Source organism: Ambystoma mexicanum, chromosome 5p (assembly GCF_040938575.1).
Source record: "Ambystoma mexicanum isolate Mex_15411 chromosome 5p, UKY_AmexF1_1, whole genome shotgun sequence".
NCBI classification, from domain to species: Eukaryota; Metazoa; Chordata; class Amphibia; order Caudata; family Ambystomatidae; genus Ambystoma; species Ambystoma mexicanum.
In genome coordinates this window covers 463,690,899-463,706,483 of record NC_090930.1, presented here as the reverse complement: position 1 = coordinate 463,706,483, position 15,585 = coordinate 463,690,899, and the positions used below count along the sequence as shown (strand labels likewise).

Genomic DNA, 15,585 nt, shown 5'->3' with positions numbered 1-15,585 from the left:
TGCAGACCATGAGAACCTATGATTTAATCTACAGGCGGCTTTTATTTTGACGTTAGTGCCTTTCATTTTACGAGTCACATTAATCAATGGCTTCCCACATACTTTCCCTCTAACGGAATGCACACATTTCAGCATACTTATAATTTCCATCAAGCAACTGTCGAATACAATGTATTTGCTCTCTTTCATTAGACCGTCATCCTGCGTCAACGTTGTTTCAGCTTTTGACGCTGTGGAGATGTCAACACATTGGAAAGTAATATCGCTGCTATCAAGTATTGTTGCGTCTATGGATGCTGCGGCTGGTTCATTCTCTCTCATTTCAACATCTGCTAATTCAACATTGATGGGAGAACACAACAATGTCGACATATTTTTTGGTGGCAATTTTTTGGCTGGTGTAGATTGTGTAAATTGATCTGCAACTACTTCAGAGCTATCTCCAATACATTCAATAACATCTTCTTGTAGTGGTCCGGTCGCACAGTAGCTATGGTCCAATGCAACTTTGCTGTAGTCTCCAAACAGAGCTAATTCATGTTCTGGCCATTGGACATGAGCATCTCGAGCCTGAACACGCCTCGCCTCAATTAATAGTTCCTCCATAGTGTACATGGTCTGGCAAGCCACATCTCTCATTCGCTTCAATGTCTGTGTGTGTATAGTTCTGATGCCCACGGGTAACTGGAGGAGAGATTGGAAAAGGGATGTTCAGTTTAAACACAAGATGGAGTGTAGTAGAATTGACTAGAAAAAAACATAAAATAGTCCCCACCGCAAAATTTTTTTTAAAGTTATTAACTGTTTGTAACTAACCTTTTTTTTGTTTTTTTTTCTTTGCAACTTTTTTGACTCGACCTTCAACATCTGCACGCTGTAGCTCCGATTCGTTTCCGCATGTCCTCCCTTCCTCTTGCGCTGCAACGGGTATATTTTCTGTATCCGCATAGACAGCAAGGAATGAGGCTCCATCGTCTCCCTGAAACATAGTACTTTCATTACTATGTATCAAAATATTGTTAGCATAAAACACGTGAGGACGAACACACAGGTACATCTCAATAGCCAAATACGATTTAAACATTGTGTGCAACAATCAAACGACAAGTATTCGACCAGTGATGATCTATTTCGATGGAACTGTCAGTATCCATACCTCCGGCTCTGCATGGACAGCCATGAATGGTTGTATTGGAGAGGAGGCATCCGCATCTCTCTGAAACACAATACTTGCATTAGTATGCTTTTCAATATTGGAAACATAACACACACTTGGGGTCGACGGCACAGGTACATATAAAGAGATAACTGCAAATGATGCATTGTCCAAAAGAATCAAGGAAAATCCAAATATGATCACATTTCATCGACTTATTTCAACGATTCCTTTACATCTGCATCATCTCAATGAGATGTTGTGATTGAGGTGGAAGCTCCGTCGTCTCCCTGAAACACAGTACTTGGATTAGTATGGTTTTCAATATTGGAAACATAACACACAATTGGGGTCGAACGCACAGGTACATATAAAGAGATAACCGCGAAAGATGCATTGTCCAAAAGAATCAAGGAAAATCCAAATATGATCACATTTCATCGACTTATTTCAACGATTCCTTTACATCTGCATCATCTCAATGAGATGTGATTGAGGTGGAAGCTCCGTCGTCTCCCTGAAACACAGTACTTGGATTAGTATGGTTTTCAATATTGGAAACATAACACACACTTGGGGTCGAACGCACAGGTACATATAAAGAGATAACCGCGAAAGATGCATTGTCCAAAAGAATCAAGGAAAATCCAAATATGATCACATTTCATCGACTTATTTCAACGATTCCTTTACATCTGCATCATCTAAATGAGATGTTGTGATTGGGGTGGAAGCTCCGTCGTCTCCCTGAAACACAGCACTTGCGTTTATAGGGAAGAAAGTATAGCAAATGGAATCACGTTATATGATCACGCATGATGGAGCTGTCAGTATCCATACCTCGTGCTGCTGAAGAATATCTATGGATGTTGCAAATGTAGTGCGCACTTCCGAAAGCTGCTGCGCCGATTCGTATACTTGAATGTCAGGCTCTGCATCAAGTGTAGGGGTTGACGCTCCATCGACTGCCTGAAACATAGTACTTGCATTAGTGAGGATTACAATTGTGAAAACATAACACACACCTGGGGTCGACAGGACAGTTACATATCAACGGCTAACCACGAATGAAACATTGTGTAGAACAATCAAACAACAAGAATTCCAGCTCTGATGATGACGCTCGATGGAGCTGTCAGTATCCATGCCTCCTGCTGTTGAAGAACATCTAGAAAGGTTGTAGATGTGGCGGACGCTTCAGCATCTCCCTGAAAGACAGTACTTGCATTAGTATGGATAACACTAATTATAACTGAAAACAAACACCAGTGGACGATAACTAAGGTGTATATCAATTGGAAAGCAGTAACCAAACATTCAGTAAAATAATTACACGATAGAATAAAACTATTACTTGACATGCATAAAACAAGTATGTAGCGGATTAGCCTAATAAGATTACCTGATACGCGCTAGAAGTGGTTGATAACTGCGACCACGTCAAGGATGTAGAATGTTCTTGCTTCAGATTCAAGGGATAGTCAAGAAGTTGTAAAGGTCAATTAATGATTGATAATGAAATGCCAATATTGAAAATAGCCATGTAAGCCGACGGAATACTTGAAAAATGCTCAATACAGCACAGTTCCCTGTCCCCATATATATATATACATTGCGTTTGTGGGTTATGAAATCGAAAAAGAATATATTGATAAATGTCATTATTCAAAAAACTATACACTCATATCAATATCGAAATTATTACAAGGGATAGAACACTTACAATATCAATTAATCCATTCGGCTACACACTACCGCAAGGCCGAAAGCTAAATCCGGACACTTGATTCACCGGTGGCGGAATGTGGACGAATAGAATGGGAATAGCGTTTTCGAGCAATTTCCGTGTAGTTCGCCGTTTATTCTTCTTTGTTACCCAAGAAGTTGTGTACATGTCCAAGGAAAAGTGCCGGCTGCAGATGCGGTATCGATCGCCCCTCTTGTCCTCTAAGACTTGTTGGACTCTACTTTCCAGCTCATCCAGTGGATTATCCGCAATGTCTGACCCATTCTCTTATTCAATCGACAGTTTTCGGGAATACATGCATTGTAGTTCCTTCAGATTTCGCATGGGTCTTCGAAGGGCAACCGCTAATCGAACAGGCAGGCATTGTTGATAAATCTGAAAAGTAAATATCGACATTATTATACAATCTTCAAGAATAAAGATTTGATACAAAAGTAAATGAATCGTACAATGATCAATGCAAGGTTTGTTTTGGTCGCAGGAACTGTACCAGTTCATTATGTGCAGCTTAGTATTTGCATAAATTGCAGAAATGTATAAATGATGTGACTAAAATCTGAACATGTGACTCATCCCTTGGATGTTCTGTATTGCACGAGAAGGAAACATGCTTACATCATAGACTGGATCCCCGAAGGATGCAATTCGATGACAATAGACACAGATGAAAATAAATAGATCTATTGATAGCATAGCAATGGAAACTCTAGTCAATAGCAATGAGACCAATGAACATAGCACTATTGTGTACTCTACTCGCAAATAGATAGAAATTTAAAAATCTGCGAAATATGACTAGGATACATGGCCTTACCTTGACCAACAAACAGTCGGATTCAGCAAGCAGAGCAGTATGTTGCAGGAGAATAGGTGGGTGGCCACAGGTAGCACACTGATGGGTTTGCTCTAAGCGGTCACAGAAGTTCACGGATAGCACGACGACGACCAGATTAGCGTAGATCTCGGTGGTTGCCAGGTAACACGTTCAGGAGTTGACTTGCAAAGCACAAAGATGTTCTCATGAGACATATCAAGTGGTTTATAAAGTATTTGGAACAGGGGTGTGTTTGTGAATGAATGACGTATGTATGTCGTGGTCTTAGGGGGGCGGCCTGCTTCAAGGGGAGGCCTGGCTGGAGACACGGGGTCTGGGGAGGCCATGTGACCGATGGCCCCTTGGCGTGGGACACCTTTTGAAGTGTACATGTAGTTTGGCACCTTGGCCTTTCGCGCCCCGGACAGCCCCCCCATGCCAGCGAGCATCCACCAGCGCGAACCGCCTTTGATACAGGGTGGTGGGATGGATGGGCCTGGGGTGTGCAGATAAGGCACAGGAAGACTGCTGAATGGAGACACACTTATGTGGATTGCAGGGGGGCGGCCTGCTTCAAGGGGAGGCCTGGCTGGAGACACGGGGTCTGAGGAGGCCATGTGACCGATGGCCCCTTGGCATGGGACACCTTTTGAAGTGTACATGTAGTTTGGCACCTTGGCCTTTATATCAATATACAGTATATCGCCTTTATATGAATGATAGTATATCGTTGCTTATCAATAACAAATGCCACATACCGCAGATTCTTGTGAGCACAGACCCACACTTCAACCAGTGTATTATAGTGGCCCAAGACCCGAAGGTCTGTATAATCCAATGGTAATTGATAGTATAGATATATGTGATTCATTTAAAAAATCGAGACAAACGTTGTTAAAATAAATGTGGTGTTTTATTTTGTATCTTATTTTCATGACACAAAAATACAAGACTTTAAAGATTATACAGGTCAGGTTGCAGCACAGCGAGAGAAAATCCCCTGTACTGACCGCTGTCACTCGGGAACGTTTCTCTAATGGCACGAACGGCACAGGCGGGTATCACTCTTCGAACGCGGTGTCCAAGCCTCCCGTGAAGCCACCATGTATAGGAACGATAGGCCACCAGCCTGTACCACCTGTGAAAAGGAATGAAACAAACTGTTTTTAAATGACCCAGATAAGTTTAATAAACGTTTGTTGTCAATGACAATTCTTGTAACTAATGGCATTTTACACGGACAAATGCTATCTAGACAATGCACACTATTCAACGCCTTACATGCGTTACAATGATATGTAGATGTAATTTTGGATATAGTAGAAGAACATGAAATAGGAGTGGCATGACGAGCAGAGTATACTTACTTGTTACTCGGATTACGAGGACGAACAGTTGCTCGAAGTTTGTGCATAAGCACCATCAAGATTCTCAACACGGCCCGTGTGAGGCAGGCTGCCCTGAAGTCTGGCAGCTCGGTGATGCATTGCGGTCGTGGCTCGCCTTCCGAAATGTAGGCCAGGCATCCCGAGTTTTCTCGGCAGCAGCAGTTCTCGTCCTCGGTTGGCATTAGCTCGCACCGATTGCATGTGCACCAGGTGGAGACGCCGTCCATGCGACTAGGCCCAGGCTCTTCATCTGTTTAATGGTCCTCCCAACTGCCGTCCGAATCCCCATCGTTTTCACGTGCTTCCCTTTCCAGTAGGTCCTCCTCCGTATACTCGGGCTCGTACATGTAGGGCATTATTGTAGCCATTGTGTGGTAAACAGAGTAAAATAATTTACCGAGATGGTACAGGTGTTCACACGGGCTACAAGCGGCGAAGGTAGCTGACCAGAGCACTGAAACGAGTCACAGAATACTCAAAGTTAACGACGACAAAACCGAGTACTCCTCAATGGCTCACAGAATCAACTAAAGAAATTAGACTATCAATTCAAATCATTTAATATCTAAAACATTAACCTTAAGGTCGCCAAAGAAGTTAAAACGCTAGGCATATACTTGGACTCAGCCCTCACAAGACAAGTAAATGCGACTGCCTCAGCAGCGGCCTAGACTTCAAAACTTATGAATGCATGCAGACCCTTCCTGTCATCTGCCCTATATGTTGGAACCAATATGCGCAACCTAAAAAAAACTCCCAAGTTCTACAGAACAATGAGTTGAGAGTGGCTCTCAATATCCCGAATACTAACCATATATCAGCTGCTACATGCAACACCCACTGGCTCCCGTTGCAGGACAGGATTGTGTTCAAAACACTATACCTAACTCACAAGTGCCTATCCAATGTAGCACCAAAATATCTAACCAATAAATTAGCAAAACAGCTTAGCCAAAGACCCACCCGGTCCACCCATGCCCACCTCTTAAACATAGAGATTCAAATTACATAAATCTGGAGGCACCAGCTTTCCAGTCCAAGCCGCAAAACTCTGGAACTCCATACCCCTGACTGTAAGAGCAGAACTGCGCTACTGGACATTACGAAAAAAATTGAAAACCTGGCTTTTCCAACAAGAGCGATAAGTCTCTCAAAGTCCCGGCTTTCATCACTAATTGCTCTTCCTGTATGTGTATTGACCACTTATCGATGCATTTCTCTGTAATGCTGTCATTTCATGTAATACAATGTATCGTCTCTGTAACTCATGCTCCCACTTTATACTTTGACTCATACGCAACTACCTACCTATATGCAATAATGTATTAACTCATTCTATACTGTAACGGTTGATAATAAGAGTGTGCCCAGATACCTCTGGGTGAGGTGCGCGATATAAATACTTAAATAAATGATGTGAATGACAATATGGAGTTCCCAAAGAAGCATTCCTTCAGAGTTCGGGGGTAACGAATCCTTCCCATTCATGAAAGGGTGAGATCTCCCTTCTACAGTGCATGTCGGGCAGGGCCTGCATCATTGGGCGTAACTTGCAAGCTGGTTGGATATTTTCAGTTTGTTGAATATCTGATTTATGGGTGAAACTGAAAGATTGTGTTTTTTTTCTTCTCCCAATTTTAGGTATCTCCTAGCATTCTAAGATGGCTACCACAACGCACATAAACAAAGATGAACTGGAAGAACTGCGAGAAGCCTTTTCAAGAGTTGGTTAGTACCATAACTCAGCAGTTTTTATTGTTGGTTGTCAATGTTTTGCATTTTGCTTTAAAAAAAAAAAATAATCTCTAGTTGCGTAATTCTCTGAAGAAACTAGACCTGCATGTCTGTCTAGAGTAATTTGTGATCCAGTAGCCTTATGAATTGCAGACCTCCTCTGCACACATTCTTGAGCGTCGGTAGTGTAAGTGTGACATACAAATCTCTCCAGGATTCCTAGATTTTAGCTCCCCCAAAACTGCTGTCTCGGTGGCTTGCTTCTGAAGAGGTGTCAGTGGTAACTGTTAGGCAGAAACCTGTGCAGTTCCCTTAGGCACCACTGCAAAAAGTTTAGGCCTACAGGAGTTAGCGGTAAACCCAATTGGTAGCAGTCTGCACCACCCAGATTTACCTGGTAGCTGTGGCTGAGCAGTCAGACTTCTCTCAAGAAGAGTTAGGCAGTATACAGAGCATACACAATAGGGCAGGTAAACACAGTAGAACAAGCAAACACTGACCAGAGCTTTGGTGTAAAAGATATATGGTTATTTATTTAAAAACAAATCTATGAAAACACACTGGGACTAATATCAAGCAATTTCAAAAACAGTCACTTAAGTATATACGCTCCCTTAAAAGAATCTTAGACAAGTCTTAAGTAAAGCACCACTTATTTTCAGACCGCGGTGAGCGCTTAATGCAGATGGCACTCTAATGATTCGGTTTAAAAGGGAGAGAAAGGCAGAGCATAAATTGAAACAGATCCCAACACTTTCAAAAGAACACAGCAAGAGAGGAAGGCAGAATCAAACCGTGAAGTTAAAAGCCGGATCCACTTTAAGGGGATCAGAACGAAATGGGTCCAAGGTCACACGATTGAAAGGTGCACAAAAGTCTCGAAGGTTCAGAAAGAAGTTGGACCAAAAGAAAGGGACCAGTTAGATGGTCAAGAGGCCAGCCCAGTCTAGAAGGTTAAGGATTTACTGTCACCTTGTAGCAATCTATAGAAAGGGAGGCCAGGCGGACACAGTACCGTGAAATGGTGAGAACACTCCAGCGGGGGCAGTTGTTCCTGGCAGTGGTTGAGAGTCGGTGCTTCGTCCGGCAGAAGAGAAGATCTCGTCGGGGAGAAAAGCAGGAGGTCGTTGTGCTGCCAGGGAAGAAACCAGCCGCAGAGTTTCTCGATTCAAAGGAGGTTAAGGACCGATTCCTTTGAAGTTTCTATTTGCGACTTTCACATGTGGGTTCTCTGAAAGCTTAATTGGGGAAGTTAGTTATTTCCAGGGTCACCAAACTGTGGTCAGACCAAATGCACGGCTCCGTCTTTATCTGAGAGGAGAGTAGATATTGGTACAGACCCAGTCTAATTGGTTCCCCTGTGGCGTGGTGGGTTCATTGTTTACTGGTTGAAAGGCCAAGTTGTGCAAGGCGTTTTCCAGGGCAGTAGCTTCTTTGTCATTGGGGTTTCCTCTCCATCTATTCATGTCCCCAACTAACAGGGAGGATGAATTATCAGAAACCAGTTTACTTAGCTGTGAACCTAATTCACTCTCAGTCGGAAGTCAAGGAGGGGGGTCTATAAACCACAATGTTTAGGCAGTCGTTTGGTGTATGGGTCAGTTTTAATTGCAGGGAATCACAACCACAACAGTCAAAATTTGCTTTAAAGAGATGAAGCGCGTCTCTTGCTAGAACTGCTACACCTCCACCTTGCCCCAACTCTCTCTTTATTATATAAGATATATCCTTCTGGTGTGGCATAAGTGCCAGTTGGACCAATGGGGTCTTTGAGCCACGTTTCCGTGATGCACATGATATCCAGGTCCCTTTCTAAGGTGAGATCGTGGACATTGTGTGCATGCTTGTTCAGCGAGCGCGTGTTCAGTAGCCCTATTTCGAGGGGATTGGGTCCTCCGACGTATTCCATATCTATGACATGTAATCACCATAGCTGTGCTGCTTCGGAAACTTTTTCGGCGTCTGCGTCCTGCGTCGATGACGTCGATGCGCCGTCGTCGAGGACCTCCTCCGACGTCATCCGATGTGATAAGTAGGACGCACGACGCCCATAGCCTCAGTTCCGTTTTTTCCGCGAACGTGTTGCTTCGTGTTTCTCGGTTCTAAGCCTCGACTCTTTGGAGTTCTGTTCTTTCTGGTTCTTCGAACCTGTTCGTTTGTGAATTTCCTTCGGCGATGTCTTCCACTTAGTCTTCAACCCCGCGTCCGGGCTTTAAGAAGTGCGGGGAGTGTGGGTCCAAGATGTCGGTGACTGACTCGCAAGACGCCTGCCTCTGGTGCCTCGGGGAGGCCCACGACACGGATGACTGTATCGACTGCCAGTCGCTCACGTCCAAAGCCTTACGCGAACGTAAGAAGTTGTTGTCGGTAGGTCGGGTGTCCAAGCCCCGGAAGTCGAAGTCGGCGGGGCTTTCGACGGATGATTCGAGGGGTGACTCTCCGCGTCATCGTCGGAAGTCTCGTCGGTCTTCTTCTAGGAGTGGGTCTCGCCACTCCTCAGCCTCTTCGAGGCATTCTCGGAAGCGCCGTCACCGGTCGCCTTCCAGGTCCTCTTCCGAGGATTCTGCACGGCACGTCGGTTACCCCACCAGCCGTGCGACGCCGGAGGAATGGGCTTCCTTCGGGAAGAAAATGTTGGCGATTCTTGAGTCGCAGGGTACTCAGCCGTCCCCGCCCCCGAGTGGGGTCGGCCGTGTGAGGTCGAGAGACGCCGCTCGCAAGAGTGGTCGGCACGAGTCACGGGAGCGGTCCCGTTCGGACAAGGAGGCTCGTTCTCGCCGTACCCGTTCCAGGTCCCGGTCCTCGACGCGTTCGAGCCCGTGTGCTCCTGTGAAGTCTTCGAGGAAGACATCGACGTCTGAGGCGTCGAGGGCGTCGACAGGCTTTCTCGAGGCTCTGGCTTCGAGGACGTCGTCGAGGCCGTCGACGATCAGGTCGTCGAGGGACACGCTCGGGGCTCCGGCTTCGAGGGCTGTGTCGACGCCGCCGATACTGGAGGCGCTGCATCTGACGTCGACGCCGATTTCCTCGACGTCGACGCCGATCCTCTCGGCGCCGTTGCCGGTTTTCTCGGCGTCGGCGCCGATTCGCTCGACGCCATCGACGCCTTTCGTGTCGGAGGTGCCCCGTGTCACGGGTGTACCCCCTAGGAAGGCTCTGGTTAAGAGCAAGCACTCTCGGGTGCCTTTTCGCCACCTGGAATATATTTCGGAGGCGGATGAGGATTCTGATGGCCTGGTTCCTAGTCAGGTGCCAGATGAAATTGTCTCGGGCCATAGTCAGTTTGACGATTTGAGGCAGTCACTGCATGATGCCAGTGGACTGGACACCTCTCCGGAGGTGGAATTTTGTAGGCCTGAGCCTGGCTCCCATGCCGATTCCTCGTACCGGCGCCTTATGGCTAGGGTGTCTGAGTATCTGGGATGGTCTGCTCCCCCAGGGGAGTTTGTGCAGGATGATCTGACGGACATCCTTGATGTTGGTCCCCCAACTGACCCGGTACTGCCGTTCCATATGGCTTTACAGAGAAGGGTGGCGGCGGCTTGGACTGCTCCGGAGAGTCTCCCGGCGGTGGGCAGATCCTTGTCGCGTAAATACCGTCCAGCCAGTAGCGACCCCTGCTACTTGACCAGGCACCCCACTCCGGAAAGTTTGGTGGTGCAGGCGGCCACGGCCCCGGCAAAGCAGGCGTCGTACCCTACCATCCCTCCTGATAGGGACGACAAACGTTTTGATGGCTGGGCGAAGAAAGTGTTTTCTTCTGGTGGTATGGCGCTTCAGGCGGCCAACTCCATTTGTGCCTTGTCACGTTTCACGCACACTCTGTGGAACTGTGTTGCGTTAGCGGCTGAACATATTCCCGAAGGGGATGAACGGGATGGTTTCCTTGCTATGGTCCAGGATGGTAAGGATGCCATGTGTGAGTCCGTTCAGTCGGGTCTGGACTTGGCTGAATGCGTCAGTAGGTCCATGGCGGCGAGCACCGTGATACGCAGGTTTGCGTGGTTGCGGAAGTCGGGGTTTGCTCCTGATGTGCAGTCCCGGCTCCTCAACATGCCCTTTGATGGTGAACACCTTTTTGGCAGCAAGGCTGACGAGAGCCTTGAGAGGTTGCAGACCTCAAAAGCTGCAGCGAAGTCGTTGGGCGCTGCAGTTCGCCAACCTCCGCCTTTTCGTCCTAGGGGACAGCAGTGGAGGGTTGGTTCCTTTCGCTATTACTCATCCTTCGGTAAAGCGAGAGGAGCTGGCAGTCAAAGAGGCCAACGCAGGGGTACCAGAGGTGGACGACAGGGTACCCGTGGTGCCAAGGCCACTCGGGCAGTTGCCTCTTTGCCCTCAGGTAACGCCGCAGCCGCTCCCACTCAGTCGTGAGGCCATGTCCCATGGTTCGCCGGTTGGGGGGAAGGCTGGCGCAGCATCTTGTAGAGTGGCAAGCCATTACTTCAGATGTGTGGGTTCTGGAGATCATAACCCACGGCTACTGTCTTCCTTTTCGGCACAGGCCTCGCGACAATCCACCGGGGAACCTCTCTTTGCAGAGTCCGGATCCGCTCCTTGCGCAGGAAATTCAAGCCCTGCTGGAGAAAGGCGCCATAGAACTGGTGCCTGTAGCGGAGAGGAACAAGGGATGGTATTCCCCTTATTTTTTGGTTTCGAAGAAAGACGGGGGATTGAGACCCATCATGGACTTGCGCGGTTTGAACAAACTCCTCAGGAAGGACAAGTTCAAGATGGTTACTCTCTCTCAAGTCCTCCAGGCCCTTCAGCTTCAGGACTGGTTGGTGTCACTCGACCTCAAGGATGCTTACTTCCATGTGCCGATCCATCCCAAGCACAAGAAGTACCTGAGGTTCGCGGTTGGCGACTCGCACTTTTAGTTTCGGGTCCTTCCGTTCGGATTGACCTCCGCCCCGAGGGTTTTCACCAAGCTCATGGTGGTGGTGGCAGCGCATCTCAGGCAAGGGGGGATTCACGTCTACCCCTACCTGGACGATTGGTTGATCAGGGGGAGCTCTCCCGAGCAAGTCCTGGATCATCTATCGATCACCTGTCGCTCCCTTCACAGGCTGGGCTTCTCCCTCAATTTCAAGAAGTCCCATTTGACGCCAACACAGCGGCTCCAGTACATCGGAGCAGTGCTCGACACTTCCCTGGGGCAGTGTTTTCCTCCCCAGGTGAGGGCTCTTCACATTCAGCAGATGGTGCACAAGTTTCAGCATGCCCAGACGCTCCCAGCGTTCGAGTTCTTGAGGTTGCTCGGCCTCATGGCATCCTGCATTCTTCTGGTGCCAGAGGCTCGCCTGCGGATGAGATCTTTGCAGTGGGCACTCAAGACGCAATGGTCGCAGTCCTCCGGCAGGATGTCGGACTCGATTCAGGTGCCGTCCTCGGTCGCCCGGGACCTTCTGTGGTGGGCCGTCGAAGGCAACTTGATGAAGGGGGCTCCATTTTGGCTTCCCTGGCCAGAGGTGACGATCGTGACGGATGCATCCCTCACGGGATGGGGAGCTCATGCCAACGGGCTGACAGTCAGCGGTCGTTGGTCTCCGTCGGAGTCCAGACTCCATATCGATCTGTTGGAGCTGAGGGCTGTCAGGCTAGCCCTGAAGGCTTTTCTGCCGTCTGTGCGAGGGAAGAATGTCCTGATCCTGACGGACAACACAGTGGCCATGCACTACCTCAACAAAAAGGGGGGGGGCAGGGTCACTTCCTCTGTGCAGAGAGGCGATGCAGCTCGAGTTCTGGGCCATCCAGCAGGAAGTTTCGATCTCGGCAGTTCATCTGGCCGGAGCCGAAAACGTGACGGCGGACGCTCTGAGCAGGCAGAGCGCGATCTCTCACGAGTGGGAGTTGGCTCAGGAGATTCTCCTGGAGATCTTCGCCCTTTGGGGGACCCCTCAAGTGGATCTCTTCGCCTCCAGTGTCAACCGGAAGTGCGAAAGGTTTTGCTCGCGGGAATTTCCTCCAGAAGGAGCCTTAGGAGACGCGTTCGTGGTAGAGTGGTCATTCCTGCTGCTGTACGCGTTTCCTCCAGTCCCCGTCATCCCGCAAGTGCTGCGGAGGTTACGGAAGTTCGGTTCCCGCATGATCCTCATTGCCCCGGCGTGGGCTCGGAGGACGTGCTACCCGGACCTTCTCGACTTATCCATCTGCCCTCCACGTCGTCTTCCCTACCGAGACGATCTGCTCTCACGGGAGGGGGGTCAGGTTCTCCATCCAGAGGTCAGATCCCTCAACCTTCACGCTTGGCTTCTGAAAGGTTGAGGTATAAGGATTGGGACCTCCCTGAGGACGTGATGGAGGTGTTGCTTTCGGCCCGAAGGCCGGCAACAAAGTCTCTGTACCGTTGCCGTTGGCGTAAGTTCTGCGACTGGTGCAGAGTTCAGAATGTGGATCCTTTTGCATGTGACATCCCCATGGTTCTGTCCTTTTTACTTTCTTTGGCCCACAGGGGCTTGCAAGTGGGTACCGTTAAGGGTTACCTGGCGGCGCTGTCCATCTTTAAGCGCTCGTCTGAAGAATGTTCTTACTTTAAAATCCCTTTGATTTCACAGTTCCTGAAAGGGCTCACTAATGTGTTCCCTCAGTCACCTTTCCTGGTGCCCGGTTGGGATTTAAACCTGGTTCTTAAGTTTCTTATGGGTGCTCCGTTTGAGCCTTTACATTCTTGCCCTTTGAGGCTGTTAACTCTGAAAACTGTGTTTTTAGTTGCGGTTACTTCCGCTCGCAGAGTGAGTGAGTTACAGGCACTTTCAGTTAAGCCTCCCTTCACTGTATTTCACAAGGACAGGGTTGTCCTTAGAGTTCGTCCTTCTTTTCTTCCGACGGAATTTCATTTGGCCCAGAAGGTTGTTCTTCCGGCATTCTATCCTCCTCCGCATCCTGGTAAGGAAGAGGAGAGGCTCCATAGGCTTGATCCTAGGAGAGCTTTAAGCTTTTATGTTTCACGCATGTCCCGGGTCAGAGTGGATGATCAACTCTTTATTGGTTACGCTGGAAAGCGTTTGGGGCAAGCTGTGACGAAACAGACTTTGTCTCGCTGGATTATTTTGGCCATCTCGGAGTGCTACCGTTTGGCGGGTAAGGACCCACCGGCTGGCTTGCGGGCCCATTCTACCAGGGGTATGGCTGCGTCTACTGCCCTGCAGAGGGGTGTTCCTATTCGCAACAGCTGTGATGCAGCCACCTGGGCTTCAGTACATACATTTGTACGTCACTATTCCCTTGATTCCATCAGAGCACAGGATCTGGCCTTTGGCAAGGCGGTCCTTTGCTCTGCTATTTGATTGGCTATTCTACATTTTGATTCTAAATTCTTTCCCTCCTCCTTGCTTTGGTACTGCTTTGGGAGTCTGTCATAGATATGGAATACGTCGGAGGACCCAATCCCCTCGAAGAACAAGTTACTTTCTTACCTGGTAACGTTCTTTCGATGGGATGGTCCGACGACGTATTCCATATCGCTCCCGCCCGGCCTTCCCCGCTGCAGAATTTCTTTTGCGATTGCAGCTTACGTTCCGCAAGGCTTTGTGTCTGACTGGCAGTTGACTTATGTCACACGTTCTGGGGGAAAAAACTACAACTGAGGCTATGGGCGTCGTGCGTCCTACTTATCACATCGGATGACGTCGGACGTCGGAGGAGGTCCTCGACGACGGCGCATCGACGTCATCGACGCAGGACGCGGACGCCGAAAAAGTTTCCGAAGCAGCACAGCTGTGGTGATTACATGTCATAGATATGGAATACGTCGTCGGACCATCCCATCGAAAGAACGTTACCAGGTAAGAAAGTAACTTGTTCTTTCAACCTTGAAACATCCCGCGAGTGGCTTACTTTCGTTTTCACACCACTACACGGCCTGATGCTTTCTAAAACAATTCCCAGGTTGTCCAAATGCTAGTGGGGATATGGTGGGATCTGGTTCCACTAATCTGACCTGGAGTAGAGCAAAAGCACTAGTCTCTAGGGCTGATATCGCAGGGGATGGCAAGGGTTTCAGAAAAACTCACCTCACTATCACCTCCTTCACAGACTGCAGCAGACTGTACCTGACCGTGCGCGCTGGCGCGTTTGCGCCGGGTTTCTATTCAAAAGAGGCTAGGGAACTACAATCCTACAGGGAATTCTAGTTCTTCTAACGCGTGGGGGGAAGAGACTTCCTTCTTAGCACGCGATCATACAACGGTCACAAGCAAGTCAAAATTCGGATCTGGAGGACCTGGAGTGGACCTAGAGTGTTTCCAAATAAAACTGATTTGCCTGACACAATTCTAAGCAGTACTATTTATATTTCACAAAATTACAGATTCTTTAAAAATATCTAAAACTTAGATTAAAACAAAAATTAAACGCACGTAATTTCTAAGCCGCTTCCAAACGAGGTCTGATAGACACGCTGCTTTTGTACTGCAGCAGACTGTGCCTGCCCGTGCGCGCCTTCCATTTCTGTTCTCCATTCAACTTCCCTGACTGTGTTCTGGGTTTTCCTGATTGCACCCAGGTGCATTCTGTGAGTTGCAGTTCTGAAAGAGACCTGAACAGGACAGTCATTGATGGGGTATTGCAACCAAGACAGGGGTACCGATATCCCTGCACATGTTCAAACACTGAGGGTGGGAGGGGGGATGGGAGGATTTTGGACTAGGTTCCCCCACACCCGCCTTCTTTTGACCTGGTTACATCCATGACTGTCACACCATGCAACTGATCACAAAAAACAAATCTCTGGCTTCTATGCCTTAGA

At 48.3% G+C, this 15,585-nt stretch overlaps 1 protein-coding gene across 6 annotated transcripts in view; it reads left to right on the top strand.

Moving 5' to 3' along the window:
* Nucleotides 1–15,585, top strand: part of PLS3 (plastin 3) — a 612,346-nt gene that overhangs the window by 243,226 nt on the left and 353,535 nt on the right. For all 6 annotated transcript variants that reach the window (XM_069612872.1, XM_069612869.1, XM_069612870.1 and 3 more), the window contains one exon: nt 6,747–6,833. In XM_069612872.1, the coding sequence (XP_069468973.1) occupies nt 6,767–6,833 (67 nt within the window). In that variant the 5' untranslated portion in view covers nt 6,747–6,766. The remainder of the gene's footprint in view (nt 1–6,746; nt 6,834–15,585) is intronic.